The 22,387-nt window shown below is 39.5% G+C and overlaps 1 protein-coding gene across 1 annotated transcript in view; it reads left to right on the forward strand.

Annotated features, from left to right (window-relative positions):
• The window catches only part of LOC121930893 (voltage-dependent calcium channel subunit alpha-2/delta-4-like), a 113,873-nt gene that overhangs the window by 19,041 nt on the left and 72,445 nt on the right, over positions 1 to 22,387 (forward strand). Inside the window, exons 2-10 of the mRNA XM_042467857.1 lie at positions 1,084 to 1,200; positions 3,179 to 3,238; positions 8,457 to 8,619; positions 9,259 to 9,390; positions 13,283 to 13,343; positions 14,772 to 14,922; positions 17,993 to 18,067; positions 19,623 to 19,712; positions 22,106 to 22,219. Of these exons, the coding sequence (XP_042323791.1) occupies positions 1,084 to 1,200; positions 3,179 to 3,238; positions 8,457 to 8,619; positions 9,259 to 9,390; positions 13,283 to 13,343; positions 14,772 to 14,922; positions 17,993 to 18,067; positions 19,623 to 19,712; positions 22,106 to 22,219 (963 nt within the window). The remainder of the gene's footprint in view (positions 1 to 1,083; positions 1,201 to 3,178; positions 3,239 to 8,456; positions 8,620 to 9,258; positions 9,391 to 13,282; positions 13,344 to 14,771; positions 14,923 to 17,992; positions 18,068 to 19,622; positions 19,713 to 22,105; positions 22,220 to 22,387) is intronic.

The raw sequence follows: 22,387 nt of genomic DNA on the forward strand, positions 1-22,387 counted from the left end.
TATTTTTTACCCCACATGTGCGCCACAGCTTTCTCTAATGTACAATTAATGAGCCCTTTGAATGGCAGGATCTTTCATTGCTCATCTCACTTCTCATGTTTTTCCACCCCTGATTAAGGGTACCATTCTGTACCTGTACTCTTTATCATTGTCAAGGAAACAGATACAGCATACGCCATTAGGGTGTGCAGCCTAAAGGCTCAGATCCTTAGCATTATTCAGCTTTCTGGATGGTGTGAGACCACTCTTATTCTTTGAAATCTTCAGGTTTGCTGTCACTTCTGTTTTGTGTACATGTTTATGTGAATATGCATATGAGTAAGGTTGCCAGATCTCAGTACTGCAACCCTCTTCTTTGATCTTCATAGTGAGGGAGAAGGTCAATATCACATCACACTGTTCTAGCACTGTAATGCCACTTTATCTGCTATGGCTGCCTCTTGTGCAATTCTGGAGTTTGTAGTTTAGTGAGGCTAAGAGCTCTCATCACTAGTCCCAGCTTCCTCCAACCTAGCAGTTCAAGAACATGTTAAAGTGCAAGTAGATAAATAGATACCACTTGGGTGGAAGGTAACAGCATTCCATACATTCATGCTGGCCACATGACAATGGAGTCATTTTTGGCAACGCTAGCTCCCTAGACTTAGAAACGGAGATGACCACTGCCTTGTACAGTTATACACAACTTGACAGTCTTGTCAAAGGAAAATGTTGACCTTTGCCTTTAAGAGCTCTCTGGTTGAGAATTCTAAATGTCCCTGCCTAAACTGCAAATCCCAGGATTTCATTCTTTTTCAGCATCTAAGAAGGTTTTTACAATAATCAGTTGTTGTTATGCTTTTCCTCTTTTTCAAATACAGTTATTTTGGAGTTTAGGAAGTCTTCAACAGTGGGTTTAGTTTATGCTTGCATCTCAGGATTTCTTTTATTTGATGCATGTTTAATTCTCTTTAGTCACAGTCTGTTTGTATCAATTCAGACTGTAGTTGGAAATCTCAAGCATTCTCTACACATGAGTGACAACTGGCCCTGTACATTAGAAATCTCTTCGTTGCAAATTATTTTCCTTATTTCTTCTGGCAGAAATACAAAGATGTGGAACCAACTCTGAAGATTAAAGAAGTAGATGGCTTGGAGCTGGTGAAGACATTCTCTGAAGAAATGGAAAACATGTTGGGGAGAAAAGTAGAAGCTGTTAAAGTAATTATTTTCCTCCTAAATTTTTCCCCAGCTAGGAATGAGAAAGAATAAATTAAAAGGAAACGTGATTATATAGCATGCAGTGCTTACCAAAGAGCATTGAAGGATGTTGCTGAATCAAAATCAAATGTGAATCTTGTTTTGTGAAGGTGCCATAATTCAGTGTTACAGGACATGCTTTTATGTACAGGGTCCCAGGTTCAATCACTGGCATTTCTAATTAAATAGATCTTATATTGGCATTTCTAGTTAACTAAATCAGTTCCTGGAGAACTCGTGCCATTAGAATTGGAGATGATACTGTGCTAGACGGACTAGTTGTGTGCTATAAGGAAGTTTTCTATATTCCTATGAACCATAAGCTCTGTTTTTTCAAAACCATTTGTTATACTAATTTCTTTGATAATTGTCTATAACAGCACTCACTAAGTAGTTCAACGAATCTAACACAAATGTTTCCAGGCTGCCTACGCTGTCTTCTGTAGCGGTTCTTAATCTGTGGTCTGCTGACACCCCCCCCCCCCCCCCCCCCGACCTCCTCCAGCTCACACGGTGTCTGCTAAGGTTTGAAGGATGCTCGACCACCTCCTCCATGTAATAGAGTGGTGACGTGATGGGAACCAAGGCAAAGGCTGGCTGGCTGGCTGGCTGGGACTGCACATTGCCACTCCAATGTGGGGAGGGGGAAGGCTGAGCAGTTGAGCGATAACAGAGCTGACAGCCAGTCAGCCAGCCTTTGCCCTTCTCTCTCTGTGGAGATTATCACACGGCAAGCGTCCTTCTACAATCTTTAAATCATGTTAATCGCATGATCGGGGGGGGGGGCAATTATCGCCCCTACAATCTTACCAAGTTCTTCTCTCATCCGTAAAGAGTAATGGACCCATCATTTGGTATTAATGGAAATTCCTGTCAATAACAAATGACAGGTTCATTACTGTTTACGCATGAGAGAAGAAGGGAATAAGCACACAGGGGTGTGATAATCCCCCCCCCAGTTGCACAATTAACATGATTGAACAATGGGAAAAGAACGCTTGCCTCCTCCGTGTGATAATCTCTTTTGTCTCTCTCCCCTCCTTTCCAGCAGGGAACAGTCCAGTCTTCTATCAAAAATACTTCCCTATCTTGCTACACCTATCAGATTGGCAGTATTTTCTATGGCTGTATTTTATTTTTAAGAAAGAAAACATGCTTCCTCTATGCTCTGTGTAATTGGATTCTTGTTGCCCATTTTTGTAAAGTTTGGATTGCGTGTACATTTACAGAAAATATGGTTTTGCTGTATGTATGGTGGTTTAGTTAGTATGACTAGTGAAATTTATAAATAGTTGCTTGATCTTGATTTAATACACCCAGCCAGTCTGTTCTCTGTATCTTTCACTGTGGGGGAAGAAGAGTCATTTGGCTGTTTTTCCTCATACTTTCAACAGAAAAATACATTTTTGATGTTACTTCTCTGTTTATTTTCTCTCTATAAATAGTGTACTCAGTACATTTGAAAAGGCAGTCCAAGGCACTGCTGGAACCAACCCTGAGAAACTGTGAATACAAGCTGTTAAATTTAGCCATGAAGCAGGACAGATTTGTGTAGAATTTTAAAGCTCTCTCTAGTCTTCTAAACCCACTTCCGAGAGAGTTGAGCAGGATATATAGCATGGAAGTACCATGGTGTTTCCTCCCTGACAGGCATTTTGTTCTTTTAGTTTCTTTATGACAAAAATTCATCAGGTGAAATCTTCTTCATCAACCACCCCATCTCCATTCTGGGAAAATTGAATCTGACATGAAGCTGTGAACAGCACAGAAATCTCCATTGGGGCAAGAAGTTGTTTCCCTTAAACATGGCTCACTTATCATTTTATTAGTGTTAATTTGTTTTTCTCTTTACGAGTAATGTTTTTGAAAATGCTTTCCCATCAGTTCTCATTCTGATTTTTCTTCTATGATTTTTTTTGTTGAAATACTTATTTTGTAGCGGTTGGTTGAAGCAGCAGAAGGTGCAGATCTTTACCATGAATTCAACTCATCACTGGAGGTAAGTCATGTATTTATTCCAGTGTTTATATCTTGCAATGTCAAGGACATAATTTATATGGCATGTAATGTTGGACACATCAAAGAAAAGTAGACAGTTTTGGTCACCTGCTCTGAAGTACCCAGTTATCTATGGCAGTTGTGGGGAATATTGCGGTCTGCAATGCCAAACAGCCTCAGACAGCTTGGTCTGAGATTATAGCAGTTATAATCACATGTTACCTATCCCTGATTATGGGCTAGTTTTCACATGCCTAGTATAACTGTATCTAGCATTTACCACTTCAATCTGTAAATCACTGCTCTTTAATTTAAAAAAATAATCCTTTCACATTACAAAAAATAATAATTTGGGGGATCTCTATAAACAAAAATGAAATTTTATTGCATGAAGGAATTTAAAGAAATATTAATTTATTTGTACCTCCTCCTTCAGTGTGAATCAATATAGGCCAAACCAAGTATACTGAGATCAGTCAGTTTCTAGTCCATGTCAATGTTGCATCTTTTTATTCATAAATCTGTTTTAAAAAGCTAGTCAAAATTGCATTTTAATGGATTTGTTTGCAAAGTATGCATTTTATTCTAGTAATTGTACATTATCAGATTTCTCTCTGGTATTTAGTGGACTGAATGTGTTGACTGACTTCATTATGGCCTTGTAAATTTTTGTTTATTTCATTATTACAGAGGGGAATGAAACATTTCTGAGGTTTTCTCAGTGCTCTAGAGATGTTTTATGTGCTTTCCAGGTTTTTTGGGGAGCAGGACTTTTGTTGGAAATTTCATGGAAGTGAAATTCCCCTCTTGCACTCTTGCTGCAAATGCAGTCGGGGGGGGGGGGACTGAAATTGCAACAATCTTTTCTGTTGCTGCAGCTGCTAAAACATAGTGGTGTTTTTGTCTCATGTGAGGCTGAAAAGAATCTTGTGTAACATGTCTAAGCTTGTTGAAATGCCCTTTTAAATCAAGGATAAGAAAATATCTGTATATTCATTAAAACCATACTCTGCTGTAAAGCGTTGTGCATGTGCTTACAGTACTGTATATCAGAGATTCACAGTCCATGTGGATTGCATATGGTCCTTCTAGATGTTATTTTTGTGCCTTGTTGACCCTCATATCACTCTTTGATTATTTGGCCCTATACAGACAGGCCAAAATAAAGCTGCTTCAGGGCACTTTGGAGGTATGGTGTTTCAATGATGCATGTGTCCTAAGAGTCTGGAAGCTGCACCAAAGCTGCACTCCAGTCCTTAGGACTGGAGTGTGGCTTTGGTGCGGCTTCTGGACTCTTAGGATGCATGTATCATTTAAACAGCATACCTCCAAAGTGACTCGAAGCAGCTTTATTTTGGCCTGTCTGTATCAGGCCATTACTACATGATTTGCTTCTGGTTTAGTGCAGAGGGAAGGGCATTCTGTATTAATTTGAGAGTAGATCCTATTGACATCAGTGGGATGTACATTGTTGAAAGATAATGTATCCTGGGTAATTTGCATTCATCCATATGAGTGCTGTTTCCTCCTGTAATTTTCAACTAGTTACTGGAAATGGAATATTTTTGCATCAATTACACCTGAAACATTTTTTTAAAATATTTGATGGAAAATTGGAGCAATTTGCATGATGTTCTTTCATACAATGAAAGCAAAAAATGGCTTTGATATTTCCAGATGTAGATGTTTGTCACTGCCTCTTTCTGAAGACAGGCAATATTTCTCAGTAGAGTAGAGTAACTGGCTTTCACAAAGATAGAACTTTTAAGTAAAAAAAAAATTAAAATAAAGAAAATAGGGAGGGGAGGAGAACTTCTGAGAACAGTCCTAGCAAAGACTGCCAAATTGCTTTGAGTTTATTCGATTTATCTCTTCTGTAAGATATGATTTGTTTTTTAACGGACACATACACATGATACTCAACCCAGTTTTCAATTATAGGAACAGAATGTCATTTAAAAGAATATGGTGGTATTTTTGTTTTATTTACAAACACTGCTCTGACAATCCAGAATACATCAGGTGTTCTCGCTTGCAGTGAAATGGAGTGATTAAATCAGATGTCTTGCTTTGGTAATGCTATTAATGACATAGTTCCCCTAAGAAGCCAGTACAAAGGCATGTCTAGATCACATGGAGCTGTTCATGTATGAAAGTATTTATGGGACTCCAATGTTACCCAAATGAAGGGGTCCCAGGAGGGCACCCACAATTAATATTCAATACGGGGGATTTTATTAGCTCAATTAGAAGTGGCTGAGAGGGCTCAGGCAACTCAAAGTGGGGATCAAACCTGTGTATACCAGTTCCTAGAAACAGAACTCCAAAGTGCAAATTCCACAATGCTTTTATTTATGAATCAAATGGAATCACCATTCACACAAAGACACTCACACACACATTCAAGAACTAAGGAAATGAAAGGTGGTAGCAGACCGTGACTTCAGGAGTTGCAGAGGGTGGTACTATACCAATTCCAGATGTGGAGCTCCAATCAGGGGGACACTGTGAGATAGAAGTGGCTCAGCAAGCTGCTGTAGAATCGTGGTGTGGCCAGCAATGCTGAGGAGTCAAGCAAAATATGGACAGAGAGTCTGTCTGACCTAAAGTGAGACCAAGCCATTAGTTCCTAGGCTGGCATGTTTATAGGGCAAAACCTGTCCCAGACTGAATTCAAGATTAAGGTTACATTTCCAGGAGAGAAGATTGCAAAAGGACATTGTGAATTGACCTCTGTGGGATGTACATTGCTGAAAGATAATGCCTCCTGGGTAATTTGCATTCATCCACATGAATGCTGTTTCTTCCTGTAATTTTCAACCAGTTACTGGAAATGGAATATTTTTTGTATCAATAGCTGGAGAGTTATTGCAAATATCTCTGGGCAAAGGAGTATTGCTTCCAGAGGGAACTGTTTTGTGGCTTTGTTCATTTGTAAACACAAAGTCTATAACCCACCATCGCTCCCATTGGTGAATGGATTATACAGATTCTGGTCTTGATCAATCTGTCCTTGGCTACATGCTCTGGTGCTTCCCCCATGCTGAGCCTCACAAATCCTGAGATATGATCCCGGTTCTCCTTATATGGCATGGCTAGTGTCCTGGCAGCTACATGCATCAGACATACCTTTTGATAACAACTTAATGTTGGAATGGCGGGTGTGGAGGGAGGCTAGACCTTGGGGTAACACCAGTGAGTATACAGTATATATATTTATTGAAGTAAAGCATATGCTTTTAATCCCTTACCACACTGTAATCAAGATGATTCAGATAAGGAGAAGGTTCAGGACAGAGGATTTGGCCTACTGCAGTCAATGAACACATAAGACAAATACCCAAGTTTTGTACATCTCCAGGACTGTCCCTCAAATTACACTGCAGCAAACCACTAAGAATTGTTACTTGCTTGCTTTAACAATGTGTTGTTATGGTTGTTGTTTACTGCTGAAAAATTATAGCAGCTTGGTGAAACCCTATTAAAACAATCATTCTCTGCTTATAAAAATGATTTTTTCCTAGTTTACTACTGAATTCCAGCAATATGATTTCCCACAAATTACTGTTGGCAGACAATGGGGGAACATGGCCCTTTTGGATCTCATGAGAGTGAAACTGGCCTCTGAACTTGCTAAAGTTTCCCATCCCTATTTTAGTGGTGGGTTGTGCAAAGAACACATCTTCATGAAGGTGGGCCTAATGCAGAGTAAATTTTACCTTCCTTTGGAACCCTTTGTGTGGCTTCAATCAATCATTAAGGCAACATCTTTCCCTAGTTCAACCAGAAGAACCTACTGAGAGCTTTCCAAATTCCTGATTACTGCTTGAGAAAAGTGCTTTGACTTTAACTTAACCTGGTTTGACATCTGTAAGCCTCAAGTCTTAAAAGAAAATGATACCAATAATGAAGTTAATGATTTAACATCAATATAATTACCTAATTAGAATTTTACTATGTTCAGTCAGTGACCTCAACCACACCTACCATCCCCACTCCTCATGTCCAGACAGGCATCTGAAAGACTGATTGGAAGCTAGGTATCTACAAATCTATGCCCATAGGCTTTGCACTCATAGAGACACTACCTTTTGCAGTGGGACCCTTATGGATTAAAATTCATCCTAATAATTCAGCTCCAATGAAATGTGGTAAAATGTTGTATTTCTCAGTGTTTTGAGGAACAGGAATTGGCAATACTTTAAATGGTTGGAATACTTTATTCAAATAATTACGAAGTATTTTTACTAGGTGCTAAAGAACCTTGACAGTTGATAAAACCTTTGGAGTGGGGAATGCAAGTGAGATTCTTGGGGGGTGAGGAAAATAAAATAAGATTCAGAATGAAGGGCTATTGAAAAAAAAGGATGCATTCTCTTTTAGGCTGAGAGCCCCATTCCCTGTAAAACAACTAGTACATTCATGATGGATGCAACAGAAAAGATTCGGAATTGTTTAATAATTTGATAATCCCTAACAAACTGAGGTCAGTCTGGTTACAGCTGTCTAGATAATGAACTGATGTATTAAATTGCATCCTTTGAGTTTAGTTGCTTTGATGGAGACCTTAGTTCACTGGTTCAATGTTTGAGCCAGAGGCACATGAAGAAATTATTCAGTTAATTGCCAAAACCAAGAAAAATCTTTTTGGAGGATCTAAACAGGTTACTAGTGCTGAGGTTAATTTTTAGAGAGTCTACAAATTTATGCAGTGCATCATTCACTCTAACTGTCAATATCCCTGATTTTCAATTTTTGACACCTAATGAACTTCCACTATTCTCTCTTTCATTTTCAGGCATCAGGTTAGCAAAACTACCAATTACCTAGGCATTTTGCATTGCCAAAGCAGTCTGAAGGGTTGGTATTCAGCTGTATGTTCGACAAATTTATCAGTGTCAAATCCAGTAGAATATAAAATGAGTCTGAGAATGTAGGTCAGTGGAAAAAGCCAGCAGCTGCATTGAATGTGCAGCAAAAGTAGGAAAAGCCGAGCTTATTCCCTTTATATACACCCAAAAAAGATAGGATCCCTGTACCTTTAATAGAAAGGGAATTCCATTTAGTGCAAGTTATCTCAACTCTGAATCACTGTGAAGTGCAAATTAAATTGGGATGCCTAGAGATTAATGTGAATTTAGATGCTGAATCTCATAAACTGTCTCACAATTTTTCCTTGTCAATATTCCATATTCATCTGCATTTCTGTTTGTTGCCAGTTTGATTATTACAATGCTGTTCGCATTAACGAAAGGGATGAGAATGGTAATTACGTGGAGCTTGGTGATGAATTCATTCTGGAACCAAACGAACACTTCAATAACCTGCTGGTGAACACAACATACAGTGATATTCAGCTTCCAACAAATGTTTACAACAAAGGTACAGCACTCCTGCTTTCATTCTGTTGTTAAAATGACAGCAAAGAAAACACAGCTGGCAGCCATAGGAATAGAGGAGCGAGTTGCAATAATCATTTCGGATGTTATAGGTACTCACACATGTACACACTCACGTCTTCCTCAGATGTGAGATTTGTGAGTGTTTTCAGGTGCGCCCCTAAGAATGCATCCTCACTCAGGGGAAAGGTACATCCTTTGTGTCTTTAGATTAAATCAGGGATGTTGGGGCTTTTGTTCCCAGAAACCATAGCCAGGCAGAGGGAATAATTTTGAGATAAGTCATAGGTCTCTTAATGTAATGTGCAATTTGGCCTTTAGATCCCAAGTACAGTCTCAAACATCTCTAGATAAAAGCTTTCAAACAGCATTTCAGAAAAAGACTGGAACCAGAGCCTATGGAGAACTGCTACTGTCATACAAGTGATATGGGTCAATGGACTGTTATAAATTAGCTTCATAGATTCATACACATTGAGGTTCTAACCATTCTGACTGCAAAAGTAAATTTGGTTAAATTTTGTCAATTGAGCTTGGTGCATCTGTATCTTCCACAGCTCTTTCCTCCTTCATAATTCACTTTTTAAACAAATTGCTGCATTATTCGCTTGTTTTGGCACAGATCCTGCTATTTTGAATGGAGTATATATGTCTGAAGCACTGAATCCTATTTTTGTGGACAATTTTGAAAGAGATCCAACTCTCACATGGCAATACTTTGGCAGCTCTACAGGTTTCTTCAGGCTTTACCCAGGTACAAGGTCTCATGTTTATCTGGTCTTTTTTCAGAAATTTGTGGTTTTATGCTGGGAAAAGGAGCACCTTGTGCTAGAATCAGTTTTGAGATGTTACAGTAGAAACAAAGTGAATGAACTAGTCAGTGATAAACATCTTTGAAGCTGCAATGCCCTATGCATGCTAACTTGGGAGTTCTTAGTGAACATTACTACGTGTGAACATGCATATGACATAAATGAAAATCCTGTTGATTTCAGTGGAAGAAATGCATGGATGTCTAAGAATGTCTTTGGCATTTAGAAGAATAGCAATAGCATTTACATTTCTATACCGTTTCTTAGTGAACCAAGCACTCTGTAAGTGATTTACAATGTATAAGCAGTGTTGCCAATCATCCTCGAAGGAATTTCCCTGATTGGCTTCCCAGAATGCCCCCAAATTTCCTGGAATAAGGGTGGGACTTCCAGGTGGGTGGGCGCAAGGCACTATGGGAAGGCTAAAGGGGGGGGGAATTCCAGGATGGGAGGTTTATGGGGGCGGGAAGGTATTTTTGTCTGGTTTTTTGGATGGGAATCTTGAATTTCCCTGAAGGCTGAATTTCTCAGAATCTTCCCGTAAATTTGGCAATCCCAGAAATGACACGGAAATATTTTCACATTCCCAATTTCTGGGGGAAATCCCAGAAATTGGCAACACTGTGTGTAAGCCAGTTGCACCCAACAATCTGGGTACTCATTTTACCAACCTACAAAAGGATGGAAGGTTGAGTAAACCTGGAGCCCTGTGGGATTGAACTCATAATATTGTGGCTGCAGTACTGGCATTTAACCACTGCACCCCCAGGACTCCTTCACTTTGGAGTTTATCACACGGGGGACGGGATTGCTCCCTCGTCCTTATCCCATCCGTGACCTGTACATATTCCTAGTGAAAGTGATCATGTGAATCACTTTCACATGAAAGCAGACTGAAAAGCACTTTCAGCCATCACCTGGGTTCTTCCATTAATACAAAATGACTGCAAATGACAGACAAAGGTGTTTTCAGCTGATATGTCAAAGCACGTTTCAGTCCGCTTTTATATGAAAGTGATTTGCACAATCCCTTTCAATAGCCCAGTTTAGGGTTATGTGTGAAAGTCCTTCTCATGATCAGGCCAAAAGGAAGTCATAGGGATGGGACAATGACGCCCCATCCCTCATGTAATAATCTCCATAATGCCTGTTTTCTTTAAATCAAGCAGGGAGTAGTGTTGCTGTTGTCATTTGCTATCAAGTTGGCTTTGATTTATGGTGATCCTGTGAATGACAGAGAATCATGAACCCTAGTTGTTATTACATCATTCTTACATGTAGTTATGTAATTTAAGTACTTTCATCATTATTAGAGTATACATGTAATAATGGCGTATGTTATTAAATTACGGTGTGAATGTATAGTCAAAGATCTTTTAATACAGTCTTTCCCAACCTGGAACCTTCTACAGTGAGCATAACCATTCTAGCTAGATAATTAGGGTAGTTGTAGTCCAACAAACCTGGAGGGCACCAGGCTGGGGAAGTCTGTTTTAATACACTTCTCTTTCTTTCTGCTACATTTACTGCTGGTCACATAAATGTGTGTATAGGGGTCAGAGCAGTTTCAAAGTATTTATTTACTTTACAAATATGGTAAAAAAGTTAAAGTATTTCTCCTTGTTCTCTGGATATTTGTGAGTTCATTTTTTTTAAATTTTATTTTGTTCTGCTCCCAGCAGTAGGGGAATTGCAGTTATGCAATCCCACTGAGGACTTGTGTATTTATCGCATTAATAAATTTATCTCGTTTTCTGCAAACACTGAAGACATCTCACAATTCATTAAGAGCAGTCAAAATCAAAGAATTGTCAAAAGTCATAAAATCACAATTAGAACATCCATTAAAATATTCAAGCTTAGCAACAGAATTAAAAATATCAACTACATGTTAACTGTGAAGGGTCTGCTATGACCCTGCTTAAATGCAAAAAGCATTGTTAGCTTTCCCCAAAAAATGCATTCCCAGATTTTGGTGTCTCCTTGTGAAATACTTTGCCTCTCACACCTGATTCTACAAGTGATAAGTCTTCTTCTGTGAATCAGTCTCCTGTGGAAGGTTATGGACAGGACCAGAGCTGTTAGCAGATCTCCCCATTAATAATAACACAACTGCCAGGTGGGGAATTATAGGAGGGAACATAATTGATAACAAAGTACATAATTTACATGGAGAGGTCCCAGGCTTAGCCCACCATCTTCCACTAAAAGAAATAGGTTACAAGCTATTCTTGTAATAGACGATAGTTCGCTACATGACCCAATAGTTTAAGATAGGTATAGCATAGTATATAGGATAAGACAGCTTCTTACATTGGAATGTACCTACACTGGAGTGAGAAACTGAGGAACTGTGACCCACAAGATGTTTTTGGACTGCAAACCCAGAATCCCCTCCTATTGTGATGCTTGCTAGAGCTAACCAGAGTTATAGATCCCAAAAACCTTTGGAGGGCACACAATCCTAGTCTACAGTTAAAAGATCTCCATTGATTTATAAGTCTCTTCAGCCTCCTTCAAATATTATTCTCAAGATGTGTGTTTTCTGTGAGACCTTCTTTACTTACAAACCCTAGGTACATGTAAGTGCATTTGTTTGCATTAATCTTTTGTCATCTTCACTTTTTCTCCTGTCACATACAGGCTGCTCCTTCTAAATTTAATTTGTAAATTTTTAGGTAAAGAGGCTTGTTTATTGCATATGTCACTCCTTAAATTACCACGTGCACTAACACTGCTGTATTAAATAAATCAATATTAGAAATTAGTATTATTATCATGGGTGAGGGAATATCAGGATTCTGAAAATGGAAGTGTGCTGAGGAGAGGCAAATTCATCATCAGGAGTTACTTTTGAAAATCAATATACTTCATAGAATATTTTGAACAGTTCCATTTGCTCTATCTCAGGAGGAAAAGAGATTTCACCTCAACATTAGGAGGAACTTCCTGACAGTAAGGGCTGTTCGACAGTGGAACAAACTCCCTCGGAGTGTAGTGGAGTCTTCTTCTTTGGAGGTCTTTAAGCAGAGTCAGGGATGCTTTAAGTCGGGGATGCTTTGATCTGGATTTCCTGCATGGCAGGGAGTTGGACTGGATGGCCCTTGTGGTCTTTTCCAACTCTAGGGCCCGTTACAAACGGGCCTTAAAGTACACGATGAGCGTGTACTAGGGTTAGAAAGGGGTGTCCTTTCCGGACACCCCTAACCCTAGTACGCGCTCTGCACGTAGAAAATGGTGGCGGCTGTTCCACACGGCTGCCGCCATCACTACGTCACGACTGCACCGCCTCCAAATGAGGTGGCGCGGTTGTGACATATGTGGGTCGTGCCAGGGCGCCTAGGGCGCCCTTTCTGCGACCCCGGAAGGAGCTCCGTTTCAGAGCTCCTTCCTGGCTTTGTGTCGCTGGGCGCAGCCTTCAGACGGCTGTACCCAGTGACGCAGAGGAGAAAGGGGCCAAGTGGCCCCTTTCTCCTCCTCCCTGCCGTCACGGGGTGTCCTTGGGGCTTGGAGCCCCAAGGATACCTCTTTCCAGGCGGCAGGGAAGCGGCGTTTTGCTGCTTTCCCGCGGCCTGGAAAGCGGCGGATTGGGGCCTCAGTGGCTGCTGCTCTGGCTGCTGAGGGCCCGATCCGGCAGGGAAACGGGCGGGTGCAGGCCACCGCTTTTCGGCGGTCTGTAACCCGCCAACGATTCTATGATATTGGAAGAAAGCAACCATTGTGATATGTAATAATGTGGAAGATCGTAACCAAAGATCTACCTGGCTATGCTTAAAATGAATGTTTCCTCTGTGTATAATATCCACAGCAAACTTATTTTTGCTGTTTCTTCAGGGATAAAATGGACACCAGATGAAAATGGAGTCCTTTCATTTGACTGCAGAAATCGAGGCTGGTGAGAGATTTTGAAGATTTTGCACTTTTCTGTTTGATTTATATAATTCTATAATCTATAGTCTGAAAATGTTGATATAATCTTATCCTGCAGGTGTTTGACTTGCCTGTTGTCTTCTCTATATCCTTAAATGTAATTTAAAGAATTATGAATGGCAAGTGTGCAAGCCTTGACATGGATATTTTCAACAGAGAATGTTGTTAATGCTCCTCATTACCCGTTCTTTGAACATGCAGGGTTTAAGTGCTTAGTTCACTATAGTCTCTTTCTGAACAAACTGCATTAAGATGATGTGTTCTCCTACCTTTTCACTTCTGAGTCATGACCTAAATATTTTCATGGCATTCTGTATTCTATTTTATCCTTTCCTTCTTCATATTATCCTAGTCTTCTTAGAGTCTGAAGAAAGTGCTAAAATTGCTTTTTATTCTTCTCACACACACAGAGATGCTCATACACAAACCCTGATAGAACATAAAAAGCAAACACATCTGTCTCCTACAGCTATAGGCAAATAGTCTAGGCTGGATTTCACCACAGGTACTATCTCACCTTTCCTGCATGACTCTCTTTACTGCCTTCTCCTTTTGATTTTTGTGATAATGGTTACCAACTGGTGTTTCAAGAGCAACTTCAAATTTAAAGCGCCACTCCATGAGCCCAGGATTTGTTTGCTTCATTTGTATGCCACCTCTCTCCCAGGAGGGACCCAAGACAGCTCACAGATTAAAACAACAACAACATTTAAACATTTAAAAATCTCAATAAACTAAAACCCACCTGCTCCATAAAAACCACCCTGATACGAATTGATGTCTTGAAAAGATACCTTGCATTATGGTAAAGAGCCAGGCTGTTGTTTCTTCCATATAACAACAGGTAATATAAGAAGAGTGACTCATAAAGGTGGTTAAAGTCACCTTCCAATTATTTCTTTATCTTGACATGACATTATTTGTTTAAAGCATGTTTCATCTTTTAGTTATTCGGGTTTTATTATTCTTTCTCTCACATCAGCTAAACTTTGCAGCACCCCAGAGGGGTAGAGAAATTCTAATAACACTACAGTCCTGTATATATGTGTATAGAGGTACACTTCACTGAGTTAAATTGGACTAACTCCCCAGGTCCTAGGATATGGATATAGAATTTCAACCTGTCTCAGTAGTAGATGCATTCTCAATCACAAAGTAGAATGGAAAAGGAACAAATTTTAAGCAGAGGCTGGATGACTATCCATCAGAGGTGCTTTGATTCTATGATTGAACATGGCAAGAGGTTGGAGTTGATGGCCTTTGTGGTCCCTTAGCTCTTTGATTCTATGATTCTATGAAATTACTTTCTCTTGATTCTATAATACTTTGGTAGAATTCACCATACTTCAGATATCCAACTCTTACGTTGATTCCTTTTTCTGTTCTTGTCAAGGTACATCCAGGCAGCCACATCACCCAAAGATATTGTAATTGTGGTGGATATCAGTGGGAGCATGAAGGGCCTGCTACTCACCATTGCCAAGCACACTATTATAACCATTTTGGACACACTAGGAGAAAATGATTTTGTGAACATCATTGCTGTAAGTGTGTAAACGTCCTCTTTCTGTCAGAAACTCTTTTGATTGTTTGGTTTCACATTTTCTTGGAAAGAGCTTTCTACCCTGAATTCAGAAAACAAAAGTTTCTTAACTGAATCACATCCCTTGGTTTGTGCCTCTTTCAAGCAGAAATTGTTTTGGAACACATAACCTAAGGCATTTCTGCTTTTGGTTATCTATACCAAAAACTGATGTCAGTTATTAAATTTAGTCTGTTGCTATCAGAGAAAAACTTTCAAGAGACTTAGAGAATGGTATTTACTCTCAAACACAATTTTCATGAGATTAAAAGTCAAGAGAACCATCACATGCTTAACTTTCAAGAATACAAACAAAAACAAAGCTGCCAATTTGAACTCTCAGTCATCCAGAAGGCAGGAAAGACAGTTGGGATGGGACAGGTGAAGATGTCAAAGTATAGTCAGGATGGTATGCTGAGTAATGGCATAGCAAAATGGTATCCCTTATATAAAATGACTAAATGAAGGTTTGCTAATTGGAACTTATACTTTTAAAAAACATTTTCAATATTTTCCACTAAGTAATTTCTCACATTCTCTGTACCTTAACAATATTTAAACATATGTAACTAAAACAGTGATGTACTCTTTCCCTTTTTGCACCCAACTCCACTTCTTTCCTCTTTCTTTGCTGTTTGAAAGGGGTGAATTTTAAGATTCTAAGCAAGGCAGTGACATGTCCTCTTTTTATACAAGCTCCAGGCAAACTGAATATGCAAGTTCTCTCTTTCACATACAAGTGTGCACACACACATTTCTGATTGGTGGGCAGTAAGGTCAGGACCAATATATTCATTCCTTTGCTCATCTGGTGCCCTGTCATTACTGGGGTCATTTGCTGGCCCTTCCTTGCTCCTCTGCACAGCATCACACTCTTTCATTTCTGTCTCTCGATGACAGTAGGTAGTTTAGCATGTTTTTTAATCCTTTGGCTAGTCAGGGTATTGTTGTGATGCCTTATGTCTACCTAACTCAAAGAACAGACTTAATGGATGAACCCAAAAAGGTTTTATTGAAGATTAGGTTCAGCACCGTAGCAAGCTCATTACCAGATCTGAGGCTACAACATAGGTTTCACTTTTAAGAAGTCCTTGCAAATTACTCCCCCTCACAAATCACAGAATACAAGGCAGCTAAATGACTTTGGATCCCATGAACACCCTCCTGCCACTGCTTACATTTCTCAGCACACCAGGCCTATTCAAATATGACTTCAGATCAGCTAAGCAAGCTTTTGCAATGCTGAGAGACCTGTGATGATCAACGGTGACATGGCCGTTCGCTTTCTATTCCAAGTTGAATGAGAACTTTGTTGAACTGTTGTTGAACTAGTGTAGGGAACTGGCAGAGCTGCTGTTGAACTTGGTGTAAATGCAGGAGAGGTGGCAGTAAATCCAAAGTGAATTACCTCTACCCCATGACAGCGGATCTACCAGCTCTGCCTGTCTTCCTCTACCCTTTTCTGACCCCACTTCAGGAAAAACATAAGCAATGTTACAAGCTTCTGCCCTCAAGTAAACCAGCTTTGCAAAATTATCCTCATTTGCTACATAAGTAGCTTGCTTTGAGACAAAGCTGTCTGCAGAAAATTATCCTAATGTTTGCCAACTGAGAGAATTTCCTTGTTTTCTCTTTAGTTTGGGGTTGCTGCTACTTTCTGTGAATTGTTCACATTTTGGCGATTTCACCATAATAACCATATTCTTATTGTAACCTGCTTCTAATTATATTATTAAAGGGTTATATATTCATTTTTGTAATTGCCTATGTAGAACGCTGTTTATGTAATTGCTCTGTTCTGAATTGCTTTTGATAAGAAACAAAATCCCACAGCAAATTTCACAGGAAAATCAAGTTGAGCCTCCCTTTCTCAGCAGTTCTTACAAATTGTACCAACTTAAGAAATGGAAATAGGCAACATCCAATAGTTCCTAGCATCTACCATTCCTATGAGGTGGGAAGGAGTTAATTGTGTGGCTGGAACTGTCTATCTCTAACAGAAAGAGAGGAATAGCTGGGAATGATGGGTCTGGAGAACATGATCACACTGTGATCTCAATGTTAGTCACAGTGATTGATTTATCCAGAATAGTTATGTTTTGCTTTAGAATCTCCAGAAGCTCTGAAAGAAAGTTACGATGTTATATTACCATAAAATCATATTCCTATCTACTATCACGTAACAAGATGAGACAGGCCCTGTACAGACTGGCACTTTGTGATGCTGGATGCCCTGACTCTGCCCTCGGGGTGTCATGATGCTGCACACCATTCCAGATGGTGCATGGCATCATGGCATGCCTCCAGCTCTGCATCCAGATGATGCAGCACCAAAGGGGTGGCATACAGCTGCATTGCCATGGCTATGGCACCCTTTGGAGGGCACAAAAAGGAATCAGTTTTTACAGCTCTTTTTTTCACCCGCCAGAGGCTGGATCAGGGCCATGGTTTGAAGGGGGCGGCTGCAGGCTGCCTTTTTGGGTGGCCTGTATAGTTCCACAGTGCCAAAAATTTTCAAGTTTCACCACCTATTCTCACTCTCCTTGGTCTTTCTCAGTTTTGGGCCTGTGTGGTCACCATTCTCAGTTTCTGAATGTATTTTGCACCAGAAATGTGAATGTGAGGGAGAAGCCAGCTAGACTACCTAGTCTGCCATGGGGTGGTGAGGAGAGAAACAAAATTTAAATTCTTTTTTACACTGTGAAATTTAGGTGAGGAACTTGGAAAAAGAGAAGATTGAAGTCAGGGATCTTAACTTACATTTTGTTATTGCTGCATACTGCTGGATTTTTTTCAGAAAAAACAGCCTACTATGTGTCTATGTCTCAATTTATTTCCAAAGCGACAAAAGGCATTTTGTAGAATCCTACCTTGTAAAATATGTATTTTGTTGTCAAAGGCCATGAGGACAGTGTGCTGCTGTAGGAGCTGTTCTTTATTCATGACAGAATCTGCTAATGCCTTTGTAATTCTTTTTTTTAAATGCTATTATTAGGTGAAATTTATTTTATTTTTTGCTTTTGTCTTTACAGTACAATGATTATGTCCATTACGTTGAATCCTGCTTTAAAGGGATCCTGGTTCAGGCTGATAGAGATAACAGAGAGGTGGGTACTAGATAAAGGGAAGTTTTTATTACATCCTAGAGATCTAAAAGTAAATTAATCTGGAAGCCAAGAAAAACAGAAGGAGCAAATACCATGGACACACTTATATTGGCTTTAGACCAGTTTAACATGCACAGTTTTCACCCAAAGCTCAAAAACCTTTTTGGACTACAACTACAAAAATCTCCAGGAAGAGCAAAAGATTCTTAAAGTCTTACTGAGGGGAATAGACTTACACTTCTCTTGGTTTGGGCAAGTTCCAGTACTGAAATCAACTGAGAAGCCTGCTTGTACGGGTACGCTGTGTAAATGGTTAGCACACCTGCCATACCCCATGCCATATATGAAGTTTCCATATTTTCCTATGTGGAACCAAACATGTTCTTAAGAGGTTCCCGATGACCTTTGAAATACCAGGAGACTTTCCCATGGGAAGGACATGTAGACCTGAAGACATGTGAAGGACCCAGGTAATACCAAGATAAAAACTAAATTTGCTGATTGCTTCATTCCACCCCCAGACTTTTTGCATATCCTCTTGAACTAAAGACAAAGGCAAAAGCAAGTAAGATAATACTTCCTATCTACCCCTGCCATATTCCCAGCCAACTTCTCTAGCCATTTATTTTAGGGTTCCCCTAAACCCAATCTGTGATTTTGTTATTCTGAGGTTAAAGCCATCAATCATTTTGGAATCCCATTGTCAATTTCCTGGGAAGACCATCAGGTCTTTTTTTACCTTGCAACCACTGAAGGCTAGGATCTCAAGTATAAATACAGTGGGCCCTTGTTACCTGCTGGGGTTTGGTTCCACTGGACCCCCCATGGATAACAGAATCTGTGGGTGCTCAAGTCTCATTAAATACAATGGCAAGCAAAATGGCATCCCTTATATAAAATGGCAAAATCAAGGTTTGCTATTTGGAATTTATACTTTTAGAAAACATTTTCAAGCCATGGATGTTTGAATCCATGGACAAGGAAAGTGAACTGTATCAGTCCCAAACCTAGCTCTCTTATGAACACATATGTTGTCCACTCACTGCGTTGCCCTCAGACACTTCCTGAGCCACACACTGCTTTCCATGGTCTTCTCTTTGGAACAGATAAATATCACCCCTTTACAACCCTAAGCCTCTGTTATCAAATATCCATACCTTTATTTCAGTTAGTTCTGAATGGTATGTCTGTTTGAATTGCTATCATGAGTTTGGTTGCAATTCTGCATATTTCTAAATAAAAATCTTCTTATTTCACCAAATTTGTACCAGTGTTTACTGGTTAGTATTGGTATAAATAAGTAGAAATGATCCTGAATATTATCCAGACTCTAGCAAGCCTCTTTGAGCTAAGCAGTTCCCCCAATGTTTAATGGAGAAGCTGATACAGTTGGTGGGGACTCCCCAGTCCCCCTGCCACACACACATACACGGGGGGGGGGGGGGTAACCAAGTGCACAAAGAGCTTTGGATTTTTATTTTTTTTTTCCTTTTGGTGTGTTATTGTCCCTGCATTATCCTGTGCCAAGAATATCTTTTTTGTCTTGTTTCTTCAGCATTTCAAGCAGCTAGTGGATGAGTTACAAGCAAAAGGAGTTGGGACAGTGAACAAAGCCCTAACAGAAGCCTTCAGAATCTTGAGGGAGGTAAAAAAATGTAGACATAGAGTTTTTCCTTGTTTTAGTCCATGTCACCTTCCTTCTAAGTCCTGCAGCACTGCAGCGATTGTGGCAATGCTGGGATTTGAAGGAAGGATAACAGTGACAGAAATCTTTTGTGACAGCACCCAAAGCTGCTGATGAGTACACTGGCTGAAACTGCAACAAAGAAGGTGGCAGTGATATGTTTGAACATTGTTATTTTAGGAAAATGTATGTGTATGTATACATACACACACATATTTATTAAGTGTTTGACTCAAGACAGCATTGGAATGGTGCCGTTTCTGAGTCATAAAGCCTCTGATAAAGAAAGATGACTTATAGATATGACTTGTGAGGCCAAACAGTAAATTCTGTAACTAACAGTAAACCATGTGAGGTGACCTCAATAGGTCAGGGTCTTGTCATTTCCCTAATTCTGTTTTCCCAGTGGTGATATTGTTAAGTTCAGCACTGAATGTAATTGGAAGACTGTCCTTCCTTTTTCAGCATCATGCCAATTCTTCAGTGGTTTGAGAATATATAGAGATTGATTGGGTCAGTTTTCCAAATGACAGGAAAGGTGAAAAGGGCTAGAATGGAGTTGTGAGAAAAGAGACTTTTATTGCTAAGATTGACAATGACATAATTAAAATGCATATATTTCTTGAGCCATTTTCACTCTGGTCTCTCAGCCTTGTATTCAATTATTGGAGGAAGCTAAACTGGAATTGTTGAGTTTTGTAGCACTATAATATGACCCATCTGCACTTTTAGATGACGTACTGTTCACAAAAACTACAAAATCTAAAATTATTCATTAAATTCATGGTGTATATACTCAGCTATAAGTCGATCTTTGGGGCCAAAATTATGGATTTTGATATGACTCATGGATAAGTCAAGGGTAAAATTTAGGAGCACATAACAAAAGATCTAAAAGATGAAGCAAAGGAAAACAATGCCAAAGAACTTACAAAATTCCAGCAGGCATAACTGTTTGTATTCACACTAAAGGCTGGATGGTGCTTGTGGGACAGATTACATTCTTGCCTTTCACCATGAGTTAAAGTACTGTACTTGAATTGACCCCCAGGTTTTGGGGGGTTAATTTTTTGACTAGAATTTTTAGACTTATACATGAATATATGCAGTATGTAGCAAGATCTTGTAGCACCTTTGAGACTAACTGAAAGAAAGCAGTTGGCAGCATGAGCTTTCGTAAACTAAAGTCTTCTTCCTCAGATGCAGTTGGTGGACTGGAAGCCAAATGCATCTGAGGAATTAGACTTTAGTCTATGAAAGCTCAAGCTGCCAACTGCTTTCTTTCCATTAGTCTCAAAGGTGCTACAAGATCTCACTACATACTGAGCTACAAGATCTCACTACATACTGATTCTACAGACTAAGACAGCTATATCATTGAGTTCTCTGAGTATATGAAGTAATCATTTAAAAATCTGATTCTCTACTATGAAAATATTTGCAAACCCTTTGAAGAGACATAATGTTCCACTGATTTGTGCAGGAAGGGAGTGCCTTTTCCTTACAATGCAGATTATTTGATGTCAGATCTCCCTTCTCCTCTCTCTAGCCATTGGTGAAACCCATCAAAATTATTACTTCTGTCCATGACTTGTTAGAACATTGGTCAGAGGTTAGGTATATCTATTCTGCTTTTCCTATGAAGTATTTTGTATGATACATGAGCCCTTTAAAATATTCTGTAGACAGAGTGAGGAAAATTGAATTGCTCATTGCCAAGTGGCAAGTCATCCAGTAGACATCACTCTTGAAGAAATTCAGAGTAGCAATATATATGTTGTTTGGGAGGTTGCTATAATTTCTTCAGGCACAAAATATTGGGGTTTGCTTATGGAAACCCTGGAGTAGAACAACAATCTTGATAAAGGGCATGTGTGCCATGCCAAGCAAATAAGACATAGTCTGATGCTTTGGAACAGGGCTTAGGCTGAGTGTAGGTTGAGTCCCAGGATATGTTTTCCATCCCACAGCTCATTTGAAATAATTATGGAATGTGCTTCTAGAAATGCGCAAAACTCCTTCCTTGGATAAAAGAAAGAGTTTTCACTACAGATGTCTTAGTTTCTCAGAAGGCTTTAAAAACAAGCATCAGGGTGGATTCTTGGGTAATAATGCATTCTGAATCATGAGATTTTTTTTTACCAAGGCACTGTTTCACAGTAGAACCCTCAATGAGATAGATGGGAGTTTTCCCTAGGTCTTAATTAAGGGCTTTTAAATAACACTATAATCTAGCAAACATGCTTAATAGCATTTTACCTTTCCAAGTGGACTAATTTAATCCTCTTTTGTGGCAGTCAGATAAATGCCAAGCTCTGGAAGTATTTCTCACTGTAGTTCCATTCTGTTTGTAGTTCAGAAGTGCTGGTCAAGGAGGCCTTTGTAACCAAGCCATCATGCTGATCACTGATGGAGCTATGGAAGATTATGAATATGTCTTTGAAAAATTCAACTGGCCTGATCGAAAGGTTAGTTTCCAAACTGACAAATGGAAGAGAGTGACTGATAGTATGAATCAGGAACCAGAGAAAGTGCTGAGTAGCATGGAGACTGGGTACTGGATGCTATAATCAAGTACGAGATGCTTCCTGTCTGGGCATGAAGCTGTGTGATAAAATACACTTATTAAAGTTTAC

This window comes from Sceloporus undulatus, chromosome 5 (genome assembly GCF_019175285.1).
Source record: "Sceloporus undulatus isolate JIND9_A2432 ecotype Alabama chromosome 5, SceUnd_v1.1, whole genome shotgun sequence".
In the NCBI taxonomy this organism is placed as follows: Eukaryota; Metazoa; Chordata; class Lepidosauria; order Squamata; family Phrynosomatidae; genus Sceloporus; species Sceloporus undulatus.